The 16,574-nt window shown below is 40.8% G+C and overlaps 1 protein-coding gene across 1 annotated transcript; it reads right to left on the bottom strand.

Annotated features, from left to right (window-relative positions):
- Nucleotides 1–3,596: 3,596 nt before the first annotated feature.
- On the bottom strand, nt 3,597–7,420 carry LOC109212636. Its single transcript, XM_019376304.1, has 3 exons — nt 7,071–7,420; nt 4,716–5,375; nt 3,597–4,428 (listed from the first exon to the last, which is right to left on the bottom strand). Exons 2-3 carry the CDS (start codon nt 5,318–5,320, stop codon nt 3,747–3,749), a joined length of 1,287 nt encoding a protein of 428 aa, XP_019231849.1. The 5' UTR covers nt 5,321–5,375; nt 7,071–7,420; the 3' UTR covers nt 3,597–3,746.
- Between the last annotated feature and the right edge of the window lie 9,154 nt (nt 7,421–16,574).

Genomic DNA, 16,574 nt, shown 5'->3' with positions numbered 1-16,574 from the left:
AACCTTCTTGAGCTCGGCCTCGCATCGGCTCAGCTCAACTCTAAACTTTGCAACGACCTACAGATGAAATAAAGGCACGTCTGTCGAAAGAGAAGAAAGAAAAAATCACAATATTAAAGGGCATGTCCTTACCCGGGAAAGGAGATGCTGGGCCTCTTAAAAAATGGAGGGTGCATCATTGAAGTCATCGGCATCCTCAACTCCAGCATAGCAACTCTGGAAAGGATCATCCGCGATGACCTTACTTGGGTCGGGCATATGTAAAGTGTCAGCTTCCTCGATTCCCTCCCCAGAATAAGTTGGCATTGAAAGAGAATGACCTGTTGTCGCGGCCCCGAGCTCTTCACTCGGGGCGTTTTCATTAACCCGGCGTCCTCAGCATTTACCCCCTCTAGTATAGTTGTTGAAGATGGAGGGACAATCTCAACCTCCAGAGATATGGGGCCTTGCCTGTTTCTTCCCTTCGGACATCCCCACCACGGGATAAGGTTTCCAGTTCGGAAAGAACGGTGGCCTCAACTGGCTTCCTGGTCCGAGTTACAACTTCCGACTCTTCATCATCATTTTCTTCTCCATCCGGGGAGTCATGGGCCGAGTCTGCACCCGTTTGAGCAAACCTTTTCTGCAGTCTTCGAGTGGAGGTTTTCTTGTCTTGAGGGTCCTCAGGTTTCGAGACCCTTTTTCATTTGTTTTCTTTCTCCGGCTTGGGATTTGAAGTTTTGGTTGTTTCCTCGGGCGGAGACGGCCTCATTTCGGAACACATCTCCAAGACCTGTATCGGCAAATGTGAGTGAGTAAAAATGCTGCAAAAAATATAGAAAGTGTTGAAACCATCGAAAGACACCTATTGTGGTTCTTGGCCTCCCACTGGCCCTTTGCTAAATCGCGCCACTTGCGCTTGTCGTAGGAAGAAGTGACAGCTAACTTTCTGACCCAATCCTCGAGATCGGGTATCGCTAGGGGCGCCCAAGATTTGTCTGCCAAAAGAAAGATAAGGGCGTTATGGAACATGAAAGAATATGAATGTATACAAGAAATACAAGCTCCATTTACGGTTAAAGTTCCACTTCTCCGGGAACGACATTTTTTCCTCGGGGATGATGTCCGAAGTTCATACTCTAACGAACCGGCTCATCCAACCCCGGTCTTTGGGTTCGTCGGTGCTGACAAAGAAGGACTTCGTTGTTCGACATTGCAGCTTGATGAGCCCTCGAAATAACTGGGGCCGATACAACCGAACCAGGTGACTAAGGGTGAATTCTTAACCCTTGGCCTTTTCAGAAAAGTACCGCAACATGATCACTATACGCCAAAAGGAAGGGTGGATTTGACCAAGGGTGACTTCGTACGTCTTGCAAAAGTCGATCACCACCGGTCGAGGGGACCCAGTGTGAAGGGGTAAGTATAAACACCCAAAAACCCCTCCTTGTGGGTAGTTATGCTTTCATCAGGCCTCGGGATCTGAACCTCGACCTCGACTCCCCATCGACAATCCTTTTTTACATCCTCGGTGAGCTGCTCAATTATTAGGCTAATGTATCGGGATACGTGCTCGCATCAACCTTCGACATCGGGAGGGTTCTCAATGCTGAAGTCTTTCTTAATAATGCACACCAGGGGTGATCTCCTCAAGAGTTGGCGGCACTACCGGTTTGCCCGGCCAGGAGGCAGAGGAAGATGATGCTTTGTCCTTTTTGGGGACCATCTTGAAAGTTTTGGCCATGGTTGTAAGCTAAAGAATGCTGGTGCACATGGATGCGGTGTTTCCGGCAAGAGCTTGGTGTTTTCCAGCGCTCAAAGAGGCGGAGGAAGCGAGTGATTGAAGAAAGAGATGAGAATTGGGAAAGATTTAAGAGAGGGTAAAAGTTCATTGTTGAGGGAAAACGCCTCATATTTATAGAGGGGCAGCGACGGTTCGGTGGCATCAATGGCTGACCAGCACTGGCGTGCAATCAATGTTTTCGGGGAAATGGGCTGATGGGACATTTTGGTCACTTCGAACGTTGGTTTCATGAGGATGACGTCATCACTAGAGGTTTGAGAAAATCGGTCAAAATCGTTTCATATCATTCCATTCTAAAAAACGCGGGGACTATCTGTACACGGTCAAAATCGAGGAGCATGATTTTGAAGTCTTAAATCGGGCTATAGGTCCGAGTCTGGGAGACTCGAAGTGGAGGTCAGGTCCGGCTAAGGGACACCCACCTCAAGGAAGCTGAGCAAAAGCCTGGCACGACTTACAACAAGGGCAGCACAATCTTGAAGTCAATCAAGAAAGAGCGGAAATTTCTCGAAGACACGTGGACCAGCGCATTAATTAATGGATAAAAGTTGTACGAAATGGTGCAGGTCCGTACTAGGTTATTGTACACATGTACCAATAGAATTCTTTACCCTAATGAGGAATGTACTATATTGGGGTTTTCCCCTCCTATATAAAGGGGACCCCAATCATTTTGTAAAGGTATCAGATCATTCGCCGCAATAGAACATTCTTATTCTTCTCTTGTTTAACATGCTCAACAATTATTCTTTAGCTTTATTGCCTTTACTTTATTGTTCATACTTTATTGGTCTTAGCTGACCCCGAGTTCCCTGGATAGACGAGCTCGAGGCCCCTATTGTTTCGACAATATTGATTTGGTTCATTATTTCTTCTTATTTAAGCTCAATATCATTTATATAATCACTAGTATTAAAATATATCACGTATCTTTAAAACCACAAATTATCTTTAATTGTTACTCACATTTTTCGAGGTGAACAGTGTGTAAGCTTACAACTGCTGGTGTGAGAGTCACTGCTTTGCAATTTCCTAATGGCTATCTTTGCTTATAGAATTTAAAGAGGCAATTGTTGTAATTATCCAGATCAAATTTATCCCCTTTTCTTGTCGTTTACATTGTTTTATTGTTAAGTTAAAAAATAGGCATTCTTGTTTTAGCATCGAGGCTTCAGTACAAGCCAATGTAAAATTAGGTAAACATTCTTCAGAGGCTAGTTCAAGTATACAATTTAAACAGTTAAATCCTGGAGAGCTTTTATGTAACTCAACTAACACAGAATTATACAACAACAACAACAACAACAACCCAGTATAATCCCACAAGTAGGGTGCCGCGTTTATCGAACCACGGGAACGAATTTACAGGGCTATCACCTTCTTTGGCCAGATCTTTGGGGAGGGTAATATGTACGCAGACCTTACCCCTACCCCGAGGGGCAGAGAGGCTGTTTCAGAATTATACATAAACCAAACTTTTAAATCAAGCGTTTCCGTTGTGCCAAATTCATGAAATATGAAAGTGAAATATCATGAAATACCCAACTCAGGGTAATTAGGTTGGAAGAAAGACATCAAGATTTGAAGGATCTTTCATTTTGACATCTGTAAAATGAATTCTTATTTGCACTTTGTGCTATTCTGCTGCCTCAACTCTTTGGGGTTACATGTTCAACGCACATGTCCAGAGACTAGTATAGCTAATTGGTGCGGAGATTCCTTCAGATTTACAAGTGACATCTTTTTAACAAGTCCAATTAGTTGCTAGTATTAACTATATGATTCCGAAATAATACTCTACCTAAAATGGAAATGAGCGAAGAAAGTAAGGAGTATAGATCAAGCTTAATCTGTACAGCAAGTCAAGTTGTTACAACAATTAGGAGAGATACAGGTACTTTGGCTTGCTTCATGAAAAGGAAATCAGTATCACATATATAAACATCTATATACTTATATCATATCACCAGGAATGGCTAGCACGTCTTCGGAGCTTTCTGCGAAAAGGCCTGCATGCTTCGATGCTCAGATCAACTGCAGCTGCAAGAGCCATGAAAATGGCAACATCCTCCACACAGGTCACATGTCGCATGGCAAGTTGCACGAGGGGCTTGCTGCATTTCCCTTCCCCTTGCACCCGACAGCTCATGACAAACCCGCCTACTACAGGACTAAGTGCCGTGAAATCTCCACTGCCTCTTGGACTATGCAATGGACTTGATGCTGCTCGAACCTGTCTGTCCGTGTCTATGTAGAACTCCCCACCCTTTTCAGCACTGATCAAGATCTCGGACATGAGATGATCCGCGCATTCCTGCTCATCAGATAGCAGATGAAAGCGACAGCAGATGGAGTCTCTGATCCCACGTTCACGCCATGCTTCAAGCTTTCCCCATGGCTGCCAGCTTTCAGGCCTGCAAACATCAGAGCGAACAATCAACCAAGCTCCTGGGTTGGATCTGGCCACCCAATCACAACCTGTTGATGGCACAAAAGGAGTTGTTATGAAGGCTGCTGCAACAGCCGAGCCAGAGAGATCATGAATCTTCACCTTCCATCCTTTCCTCTCTCTTTTATCAATGTCAAGCTCAGAGCTATCACTAGAGCTTGACCAAAAATTACTCAACGGATCTCGTGGGGATACCCTGCAAGTTCAAGGTAGCAAAATACATTTACGTTCGACCAAACTTAACGGTCCCTTATGGAAGCTGAAAGCAGGGCAAGAAATGATAATCCTAATATAAGAACCTTATTTAAATCAATTCTGGCAAGAGGAATAATAGAGGGAACGAGTGATCTGGGAGATATAAATGAAGCAACTTAAAGTTTAGAACCAAAGAACGAAATGCCTGTGTCAATGTAAATAGTCCTCAACCATGTCCGAAACACGAAGGGAAAAGATTCATAATCTACAAGAGAGCAAAAGTTGTACCGGTCTTGACTAAACTTGCAACTAAATATAGGTTGCTTGATAGTTCCTTGAAGCTGAACAATTTGAGGACTTAGTTTTGTCTTATCTTCAAACTGGAAAATGTATCTTGGATCAGGGTCCAGCTTCACTCTTAAATGAAGCTCTGCTCCAAGGTTTCTATTTAGCCGCTTGTTCTTGCCAATGCCTATCCATCCATTGAACAGAATGACTGGCTTTCCGTCACCCCACTCAGGACCCACTTCCAACTTAAATGTCCCAATCTGCTGCCTCTTAATACCAACACCACAGTGAGTTCCTTTGCGTCCTGTGAAAACAACAATCTCTAGACATGCGTGATGCTTTAATAAACAGCCAGGTTCTAGTAATGCTTTCAGATCAGATTCTTGAAGATAAAAACTGGAAGCTGTATTGTTAGTATCTGGAGTAGCTTCAGGAGAAGATACCAGGGGAATAGATGTTGTCTGCACAGGAAAACCTCGAAGACGGATCTCACATACACAAGGAGAAGATAGCGCACTTATCCCTGATTTTGCACCAGTAGCTGCCCCACGCACTCTCAACCCTAGTGACCCTATTGAGAGCCTAATGAAAGCCTGAGGATTCATTCTGGTCAAAAGACCGCCATTTGTTATAAAGCTAAATCCCAAAGTTTATAAAATCCTGTCAAGTTAAGAACAGGGATCAGGGTAGTAGATATTTAAGTATTTAGTGAATCTCAAATCCTGTCAAGGAATGCTAAGCTTTCATGTTAATATTGGTTAAATAAATTAAGAAAGAGGTATGCGAAGAGTTCCCGTAAGACCAGCCACATGCGAGATTTACATACATTAGACAAAGAATCTCTATAAACTTACGGTAATCTAAAGTTGCAAGATTGATGTACAATATAAAAGTTGAAAAATCAACATGCTTCATATTTGCACATATGCGTTGAAGTTTCAAGTTGGTCATCTTAAAGGATAGGAAATACAGTAGAATTGGCCATATCATAGATAAGACAAGAAAAAGGACTACCAGCTGCGTTTCTTTACATTATCTATACAGATAACACCATAAATTATTTCCGCAACCAGCCAAGTCTGATGATAGATCGAAAGAGGAAATATTTGCATATGCTGCAACTTATTTATATGATATCGTCAACAATCCTTCTATAAGCTATAACTGACATTCAGCACTATTAGGTAGATTCTGTAATGAGCAAAGGAATAATACAGTAAAAGAAAATGTGCACGAATAATCTAGTAAATACTGTAATCAAAAGGTGAAAATGCATCAATAAAAGAAATATCATACTCATGTAATCCAAAGAGACTAACGCAAGTGAAATCCCTTCCTTTTGATGGACCTTTATGTTACATCACATTTCTTCAGTAGAATGTCGTTAGACCTCTATATAATGCAACACCACAATATTTTGCTCATTATAACGTTGCAGGGAATACAGTTGTAGGCCAACATACAAATCTCTCATTTGATCATCGATCAGATACACAGAAAAAACTCGTCTATAGACCTTCCTAGTAGGTAAAAGGAAAACCTTATAAGCAAGAAAGATAACAACCACTCATATGAACACTAACTACATTACCCTAAGCTATAAAGTATAACCCTAAGTTTTGTAATTCACGCAAATCAGCCTGGGGTCAACCCTTAAGACAAACCGCAACATTCGAAACTTGGGGGGATAATGAGCCTGCCCCTCTACTCTTCTTTTGTAAAAACCTTCCCTCATTATTTCATCTTCTTCACTGACAAATGGTGAAAGTTAAAAGGGTTGAATAAAGCTCAGCTTGAGCTATAATTCACAGTAAAGATAGCTCAAGAATGCTCCCAAAACCTATGTATGCACTTCATCATCATAAACAATGGCACTAAAGCTATCAATCCAAGTTTTTGTATCATTATCCACTTTTCAGTAAAAACTCCAAGCTACCCACTTTCGACTAAAATCTCCAAAACTTTGTATCCTTATCCACCATTACATAATGAACCACATTTAGTATATAGTTTAGTCTCAATTGAGATACATACAATGATGTTCTGAATCTAAAGAACTTCTAAATTAGCAGACAACATTTTCCATAAGTGACGATAGCTCGCTTGAATTAGCATTCCACTAAACATACTGTCCATATCACAAAAAAAAAAAAAAATCAATAGTTCTGTTCTATGCTTCACTTTTCAGCTTCAATTTTTAGCCATTAATTGTTCAAACAAGAGTTATACATTGAAATATGCCCAGAAACCTAAATTTTACTTCAAAATTAAAACAAGCAAAGCAGAAACCACTTACTGCAAAAAATATACATGCGTTAACAGAAGCAAAAAATAAACAATAAAAAATCCACTTACTATGAAGCTTTCTCTTCCTTTTATAGCAAAGAAAAAGTCACTTTTGGAGCCAAATTCTTCCAAATGCCTGGATAACTTTCTCAATAAAAAATTTCAATTTTCAGAGAAATTTCAATAAAAAGAGAAACTTCGAGCTCTCTCTTTCCAGTAGATCCAATTATATCTGTTCATAGATCACGAGAAAACACCATTTTTTAATGTATATGTATGTTGTCACCTATATATGGATATTTGGTAAGTGTAGAAACATTCTCTGTATAAAAATGAGTTAAAAAAGGAAAGAATGGAAGAGGAAGAGAGAGGGAAAGGAGAAATGGGGCTTCAGTATTTAGGACGAAATAGGCGGAGAAAGTAAAGGTAAATTATTGATTTAATACCCTACTATAACAAACTAAGTACAAACTTTTGTGCCTGCATATTTAATTATGTTATTATATCTGATTAATTAAAGTATGGAGTAATATTTTCCTGATCTCTTATACCAGGTTATAATAATTTGAACTAAGAAAAATAATTTTACTAAGATTTTTCTTTGATTTTATTACTGATCTTTGTAAAAAAAGTAGTCATATAAATAATAAAATATTCACAACGAGACGTAGATCTATTTAAGAAGAAAGATGAAGAGACGTTTATGTTAAACAATATTTAACTTTGAGGATTATAATTTATTGGTACGATGATGAATAGAACACAATACCTAGGCAAGGTATTCCATTTTTCGATTTGATTGTTGATAAATGATGAAAAATGCATGTTTTTGAGTATGTTTGTATATTATTTTTTATGTGAGTTGCGGGAGATTATATGTTTATAAACATATAATATGCTCATTTCATGTTTATTGTGTGTAGGAATGAATTTGGATGGAAGTTGGCGAGAATTGGATGATTTGATGCAAAAAGAGTAGAGATGCAAGACCTGGAAGCGTGTCACAATCGGTGCATTGCATGAAGGTACGCGCGAAATGGCCAAGGAGATGAACAAAAAACAGCGAAGTATGGAGGTTGGCACTAGACCTCGCACGCGAAAGAACAAAGAAGAAAAAAAGAAATAACTAGGAGCGTGCCAGAAGTCGCACGTTGCACCAACTCTAGCACGCGACTCAGCGTGTCCTTTTTGAATTAGGAGAGCTCAAGGACGCCCCACATCAACCCTAATTGATATAAATACATCATAAAATGTCCTTTTGAAAGGGGAGACACTACTTTAGGGTTAGACAACACAACACCCAAAGAGGCAAGAATACGCTGGGAGCAAGAAGGAAGGTTCAACCACGGGTTTTTCCTTTCTTCTTCCTATTTTTCATTGTTGGTTATGACTTTTAGTATTGTAGTTTTACATACTATTATGAGTAGCTAATTCATTATCTAAAGTTTTGATGTAACCTCTTGGAGGATGACTTCCTGTTATATTTTAATATAATTTAACCTTTGGATTTATCTACTTGTTCAACTATGTGCTTATTTCAGTTGATTGAATGGCCATCGATTGACTATGCTTATTTATTATGTGTTGCTTGAGAAAGGATATATATTTAGGTGGTTGGTGAACAATGTCACTCCTAAGGTATATGAGAGATCAATACGGCAGGATTAAAAGCAGGATTAGAGATAACGAAGCTTTGACGTGATCATAGTGAGTGGTGAAAAAGTGCGAGCTAGCGTAAATTCGAGAGAATATGACTAGTACATTATTGTAGTTGCTCGAGAGAGAATTATGATAAGTCGAGTTCTCATGATCAGTAGAGAATACTTAGGCGAAATTATAGGAGATGTAGCAGGAAGGATTCCAACAATTGGGGAAATCATAACTCTAGGCCTCCTTAATCTTGTCTCCAACCCTTAGAATCTTTAGTTGCTATTACTATTTTAATGTGTTACTTAGTTAGTTAGATAGAAGAATCTTAACATTTATAACTTAGGAATTTATTCAAGCTTGTCTTCTTAGTGATACTGAACAGTTATAGCGAAACCTTAGTTCTCTGTGGGATTCGACTCCGGACTCTTAGACTGGATTATATTTGCAGCGACCGCTTATCCTTTTTAGGACTAAAGTTGCGCGTGATCACATTTTGGCGCCGTTGCCGGGGAACTAACGGTGTAGCTGTAAGTGTACATATTGCTAGATTTCAAGTTTGAACTTTTATTTTTATTTTTTGTATTTGATTTTTTTAATTTTTATTTTACTTATTAATTATAAAAACATGGCATCTTGGAATTGTGAGAGTTTGATATTGGTAATTCTACTTTTAATCCTCCTTATTATCACGACCCGAATTTTCCACCGTCGGGACCTTGATGGAGCCTAACATTGTACTCGCTTGACCGTGATTATCTCACCTTTTTCCTTTATCTTTTAACAATTAAAAATTTACTAAAATAGGTCAGCGTAATTAGATGCGGAAGAACACAGTTTAAAAGATTATCCTTATAGTAATAACAAAACGTAATAAATTCCACCCAGAACTGGTGTCACAACTCATGAACAGTCTACGAATACTACAAATAATGGTCTGAACGAAAAGTCTACATCTGTCTCAGAAATAGATAAAACATAAATGAAATAGGATAGAAGGGGACACTAGGGCTTGCGGACTCCTGCAGGACTACCTTGGGTCTCCGGGAAACAGTGATAGCAACCAACCTCAGGATCAGCCACTAGCTCCAAAATCTGCACAGAAAGTGCAGAGTGCAGTATCAGTACAACCGACCCCATGTACTGGTAAGTGCCGAGCCTAACCTCGACGAAGTAGTGACGAGGCTACGGCGGGGCATACAATCTATTCAACCTGCAACAGTTTATACTAAACAGAAAGGAAATACAGAATGTAATAAAGCAATAACTGGCATTAAATAAACTCCGGACCCAGATGTTCTAATAGTATTCAGCTATAACCAATCCTTAAGGGTGTTTCAACATCACAGTAATGGGCCTCAATAGAAATGGAAACATAATAACAACTGATACGGTGCGCATCCCGATCCCAACATATAAACAACAACAGTATCAATATTCACCTTTATTCCTCCTTGTTGCGGCATGCAACCCGATCCCACATGTCCACCCTTATTGCTCCTCAACACATATCACCCTTATTCCTCCTGTTGTGGCGCGCAACCCGATGCCACCTATCCACCCTTATTACCCCTTGTTGCGGCGTGCAACCCCATCCCATCAGACAAACACATTCCACCCTTATTCCTCCTGTTGCGGCGTGCAACCCGATCCCAATATATATATAAGCACCAAACACAAAAGAATAAAGACAAGAATTTCACAAGCTAACTCAAANTGTGCAGATAGAAATGCCAAATTGATTTTCAATTTCAGCATGGAAGGTCTGGAAAAATAGAAAACAACTCAGAACGGTTTTTCATCAAAAAATATCCAAGTGCACCTGGAATAATCATCAATGAAACTGACAAAGTAGCGGAATCCTAAGGCAGAGCTAACCCGACTAGGACCCCAAATATCTGAATGGACTAAAGTAAAAGGTGACTCTGCTCGATTGTCAAGACGCCGCGGGAAATGGGAGCGGGTATGCTTACCGAGCTGACACGACTCACACTCTAGAGTGGACAAGTGAGATAAGCCAGGTACCATTTTCTGAAGTTTTGACAAACTGGAATGTCCTAACCGTTTATGTAATAAATCTGGTGAATCAGTAACGGGAGAAGTTATTGGAGGAAGACAAGATGCGAGTCTATGTGATTTTGCAAGGATAAGGTAATAAAGTCCATCTGATTCACGTCCGGTACCAATGATCCGCCCTGTACTGCGTTCCTGTATAAAAACAAGGTCATCAAGAAATAGAACAGCAGATTTAAGTGATTTGGCTAAGCGACTAACGGCTATGAGATTAAAAGGACTACCAGGAACATAAAGGACTGAGTCTAAAGGTAAGGAAGGAAGTGGACTTGCTTGACCTATTGCAGTTTCCATGGCTTGAGACCCATTGGCCATTGTAACTGTTGGAAGAGATTGAGAATATGAGATACTAGTGAAAAGAGATTTGTTACCAGAAATATGATCAGATGCACCTGAATCAATGACCCAAGACTCAGAAGGTGAAGATTGGGAGACACGAGTCATGCTACTATTTGTTGGAACCACAGAGGTTAATCCTGAAGATGTCTGTTTACGCGCTTTGTACTGAAGGAACTCAATATAATCCGGTAAAGAAACCATATGGATTGGATTTATTGCATTTAATCCAACGGATTGTGAGTTAAAGGCTTCCAATACGAATTCCATTATAATATCGTGCCGGAAAAAATAGAAATTTTCTGGGGATCACTGTAGCTGCCGGAAAATCACTGTAGCTGCCGGAAAAAATTCAAAGTAGTCGGAATTGAAAAATAAAATTATGGGTAGGTTCGAAATTTGAGGGCGATCCAACTGCCCTGAAGGAACTTTGTCAAAAAATGGCCGGAAGTGGGCGTACGCGCCGGCGCGTGGGTGCACGCGCTCGCCGGAAAATTTCTTCTACTGGCGCGTGTGGGCGCGTGACAGCTTTTCTGCCGGAGAAATTTTAGAGGGTTGGTCACCGACGAGTGATCTACCTCGTGGTGGTGTTGGTTTTTGCACAACACCGATAGAAAGTGACTTGATTACGGGCAGCCTTCTAAGTCGCCGGAAAATTGCACGGCGACGAGGTCTTTCTTCCCGGAAGTCGCTGGAATGATGCACAGCGATAGGTTTCTCACTAATGCTCGGATACCATGTGAGAAAGCACGGGAGAAAATATATTATTGATTTTTTAATAATGACAATGATACACTGAGCCCTATATATATACAATACATGTCCAACTCCTAATACATATGGGATTAGGGTTATATACTACTATTTATACAATGAAACTAACACAAATCCTTCAAAACCCCATCAAACTCCACAAATTTTAGATCTAGGNATAAGGCACCAATAAATTAATATAAGCCAACAGGGTAATAAAATGAAGCTACGAAACCAATAATACTTCGACGGGAACATCAACAGTCAACATGAAGCAATTAAATAATTCAATAAAGAGAACAACAGTTAACATGAAGCAATTAGACATGGAAACTGTCACGACCCAAAATCCACTAAGGGTCGTGATGGCGCCGGACACCATTGTCGGGCAAGCCAACACTAACTAACTAGTAACTTCTCGTTTTAGATATTTCAAAATGCCCTTCTTTTATACATTTAAACAATAAGGAATAAATTTCACTGAATAATTAATGATATCTTTAACAATTTAAAGATACTGACTAATCCCATAGACATCCCAGAACCCGGTGTCACAAGTGCACGAGCAATTACTAAGGAATCAAATAAAGTGCAATAACTGTCCGGATACAAATTGGACAGATAGTAAATACAACACGCTGAAAGAGACAATACTGGCTGCGGGTGGCCTCGAGAAATGCAGCTCACCTAGTCCCAGTATCATCCATGCTGCTACGCCCAGTAAGCCCCTAGAAATACATGTGCCTATGCAACAAAAATGCACAGCAAGTATAGCATGAGTACGAAAACAACGTGTACTCAGTAAGTATCTCGTCTAATCTCGAAGAAGTAGAGATGAGAGGTCGACTTCAATACTTACTAGTGGTTCAGTAATGATACGACAATAATATAATGAATCGAGGATTTTTATAAACATGATTGTAATATAATAGAATGAAGTGAGTAAACAATTCTTTCTTTTATGGGAAATTCTCAAATTCCTGTTCACCATTTATACATATATTCTCAAGCCGGGAAGAAACAATATCACATCAATAATTTTCAAGGAAAGCAATACAAGCATGCGCAAATCATGCCGAGGACGTACGGCCCGATCCAATAATATTTAAGCTGTGCACTGCCAAAGGGTCGAATGGCGCGAACCATAGATGCATATATTAACCCGATCGCGAATCATACATGCGACGCGGTTAAATATAAATGAACACAACAGACAGTCAATCAAGAGTCCCTTAGGGAGCAATTATTCAAGGGAAAACAATTTCTCTTTTAAAAATCAAGAAACGATGTCCAGTCTTTTAGAAAATCATTATACACGTTCAATATGTTTTAAGACTTTTTAAATTGACAACAATGTTTCAATTATTGCAAGTAAAGCATGTTATTGGGTCCTAGACTACCCGGACTTAAGCATAATAGTAGCTATGCACGGACTCTCGTCACCTCGTGCGTACGTAGCCCCCACAATTAACAGCACATGTTCAATTAATTCACCTATAGGGACAATTCCCTCTTACAAGGTTAGAAAGGAGACTCACCTCGCTCCGAAGTTCCATAACCGGCATTCCACGCCCTTTCGAAGACTCAAATCGATGCACAATGCTCCAAAACTAGCCAATAATTATGCAAATCCATTAATATATGCTTAATTACTCCTAATGATCCAATTTATAACAATTCCTAAATCCGATCAAAAAGTTGACAAAAATGCCCTCGGGCCCACGTGTCCGGATTTTGAAATTTTTTGAAGATAAAGTTTACCCATAACCTCACGAACTCAAATATATAATTTACTCTCAATTTCATATCCAAAATCGTGGTCAAAACCCAAAAATACAAATTCTAGGTCTTTCCGCCAAAACCCCAAGTTTTACATTAATTTCCATGTTCAAATCCATATCTAAATCATGTATCTAACTTGTAATGACTGGGAACAACTTACCTTGAGATACTTGAAGAACATTTCCCATTGAAGCTCTCCAAAATCGTCTACACCAAATGAAAATGGGAGAAAAATGACAAATTCTCGATTTTAGAAGAACACACTGCCCAGCCTTTCCGCACCTGCGGTGCACCAGCCGTACATGCGGCTCCGCACCTGCGGAAATGCATCGCAGGTGCGGTCCTCTTCAAGTTGGGCGAAATCCGCTTCTACGGTCCCTCGAGCGGACCTGCGCGTGCCCTTCCACTCCTGCGACCAGCTGCCCCTCACGCGTTCCGCATCTGCGGAGCTTACCACACACCTGGGGGCTCGCAGATGCGAAAATACCCTCGTATCTGCGATTCCTCCCAGCTCTGCCCAAACGCGCTTCTGCGACCACAAAGCCGCACTTGCGTGATCGCACCTGCGGCCTTCTTCTCGCAGGTGCGGTTACACCAGAAGCCCAGCTGCTTCAGCTCTTCCTCAACTTCAAATTTGACCCGTTAACCATCTGAAATCCACCTGAGGCCCCCCGGGACCCCGTCCAATCATACCAACCATCCCAAAACACATTGCGGACTTGCTCGAGGCCTCAAATCATATCAAACAAATGCTAAAATCATGAATCGACCTCCAATCCTAGCTTAATGAACTTTAGAATTTCAAACTTCTACATTCGATGCCGAGACCTATCAAATCACGTCCGATTGACCTCAAATTTTGCACACAAGTCATATTCAACATTACGGACCTACTCCAACTTCCGGAATCAGAATCCGACCCCGATATCAAAAAGTCCACTTCCGGTCAAACTTCTCAAAAACCTTCAAATTTCTATCTCTAGCCAAATGACTCCAAAAGGACCTACAGACCTCTGAATTCACTTCCAATCACGCTCCCAATACCAGAATTACCATACGGAGCTATTCCCAGACTCGGAATCCCAAATGGACATTGATAACACTGAAATGCATTTCAACCCAAACTTATGAAATTCCTCCAAAAATGCTAACTTCCACAATAGGGGACGAAATGCTCCAGGTTACCCAAAACCCGATCCGGGCATACGCCCAAGTCCAAAATCGCCATACGAACCTGCTGGAACCTTCAAATCCCGATTCCGAAGTCGTTTACTCGAAAATCTAATCTTAGTTAATTCATTCATCTTAAAGCTTTCGAAATGAGAATTCTCTTTCCAAATCAGCTCCGAACTTCCCGGAATACAATTCCGACCATGCGTACAAGTCATAATACCTGAAGTGAAGCTACTCAGGGCCTCAAACCGCTGAACGACGCACTAGAGCTCTAAACGACCGTTTGGGTCGTTACATTCTCTCCCACTTAAACATACGTTCGTCCTAGAACGTGCTAAGAACTATGCTGGAGTTGTCCGAAATCACTGTTTAACACCTCGTGCACCTACCCGTGCTACCACAACCCAGTTGGGCGCATTAGCTCGATCAAATCTAAAGATAACCTCTTCCATTTAGGCAAATAAGCCTTAGAACCCAGTTTCAACATCCGAAATTCTCTTCCAGGCCTGCTTTCAACATATGAACGCCGTATCAATCACTACGCAATGTACCAGAACATTGCTGCATACCTTTGCCGAATTCTCACCATGCACCACATCATCCGCAGGACCATAATAACATTCTCTGATCATAATAACCGACATTTCCCGAATCTGATGCTCACAATGCACCTCATGACATGTATAAGTCTTGTTCCAATTCTTACAATACTACCACGACGGAGGAGACGCGTAGGAATTCATAACCAACTGCCAAGTCAACAAATCATTGAGGCTACACTCCTGACAAGAATATTACCTCGTTCTGAACCAAATAGTGATCTTTGCTCTTTAATATATTTCATACAATCCGATTGCACTTATCCTAGATCCAATAACCTTGTCTCACCCAGTACGAATTGCTCAGGCAACAAGCCGCCCCAGACATGACCAAAAGTCTCATATGATGCTACAATGTGCCAATAGGCTACCAACTCGAACATAATACATAAGAAAGACGAGCTCTAGAAGGGACTACTCCACTCACGCAACTAAATATGAACTCACCTCCAAAAATGGAAACAAACACACAGAGTAGAATATAAGGGACTGTAATTATCATCACACTGTTGCGGCGTGCAACCCGATCCAAACAACATACCCATCGCGGCGTGCCACCCGATCCACACATAAAATTCACATAAGGAGATACACATCGAGCTAAATTGCTCATTACAACACAATACCGAATATCGGTCATGAGCACGCTAAGTGCATAATACCATCCCTGAGGGGACACATAGCGCCATAAGCTAACAAACTCAAGCACAACTGAGGTGCGATATATGTTCTGAAAGTAAAGAGCCATCCTGCTCACATAACACCATCGCTACACGGAATCTAAACACATAAGAAATCTACCAAGCCGTTTCGCAACTCACACGGCACAATATCGCATTACATGAAATAGCCGACGACGAAATAACATCCAGCGTCCGAATACTCCTCCATAAGGAGAGCTGTGCTGAAACGAACACATTCGGCCTGATATAGAGCCCACATTCATATTTAAATCCATCCACAGACCTCAAGCCGATTCTGATCGTACCGAACTAGGCCAATAATCTTTTCTGGGTCCATAACAACCCCTTTTTCCCATAGCACACAAGAACAACCATCATAACCAAAGTAATCCTCCACAGTCCACAACCCAATAAATCGAGTGCCCTTCAGGCATAAATTCTCAAATTAACGATATCACCACAATCTTCATACATGGTTCATTCTCCAATCAATAAGTGACTACATGCCACACTTATACAATCTTCCA

This window comes from Nicotiana attenuata, unplaced genomic scaffold (genome assembly GCF_001879085.1).
Source record: "Nicotiana attenuata strain UT unplaced genomic scaffold, NIATTr2, whole genome shotgun sequence".
Taxonomy (NCBI): domain Eukaryota; kingdom Viridiplantae; phylum Streptophyta; class Magnoliopsida; order Solanales; family Solanaceae; genus Nicotiana; species Nicotiana attenuata.
This window is presented reverse-complemented; position numbering and strand designations above follow the sequence as displayed.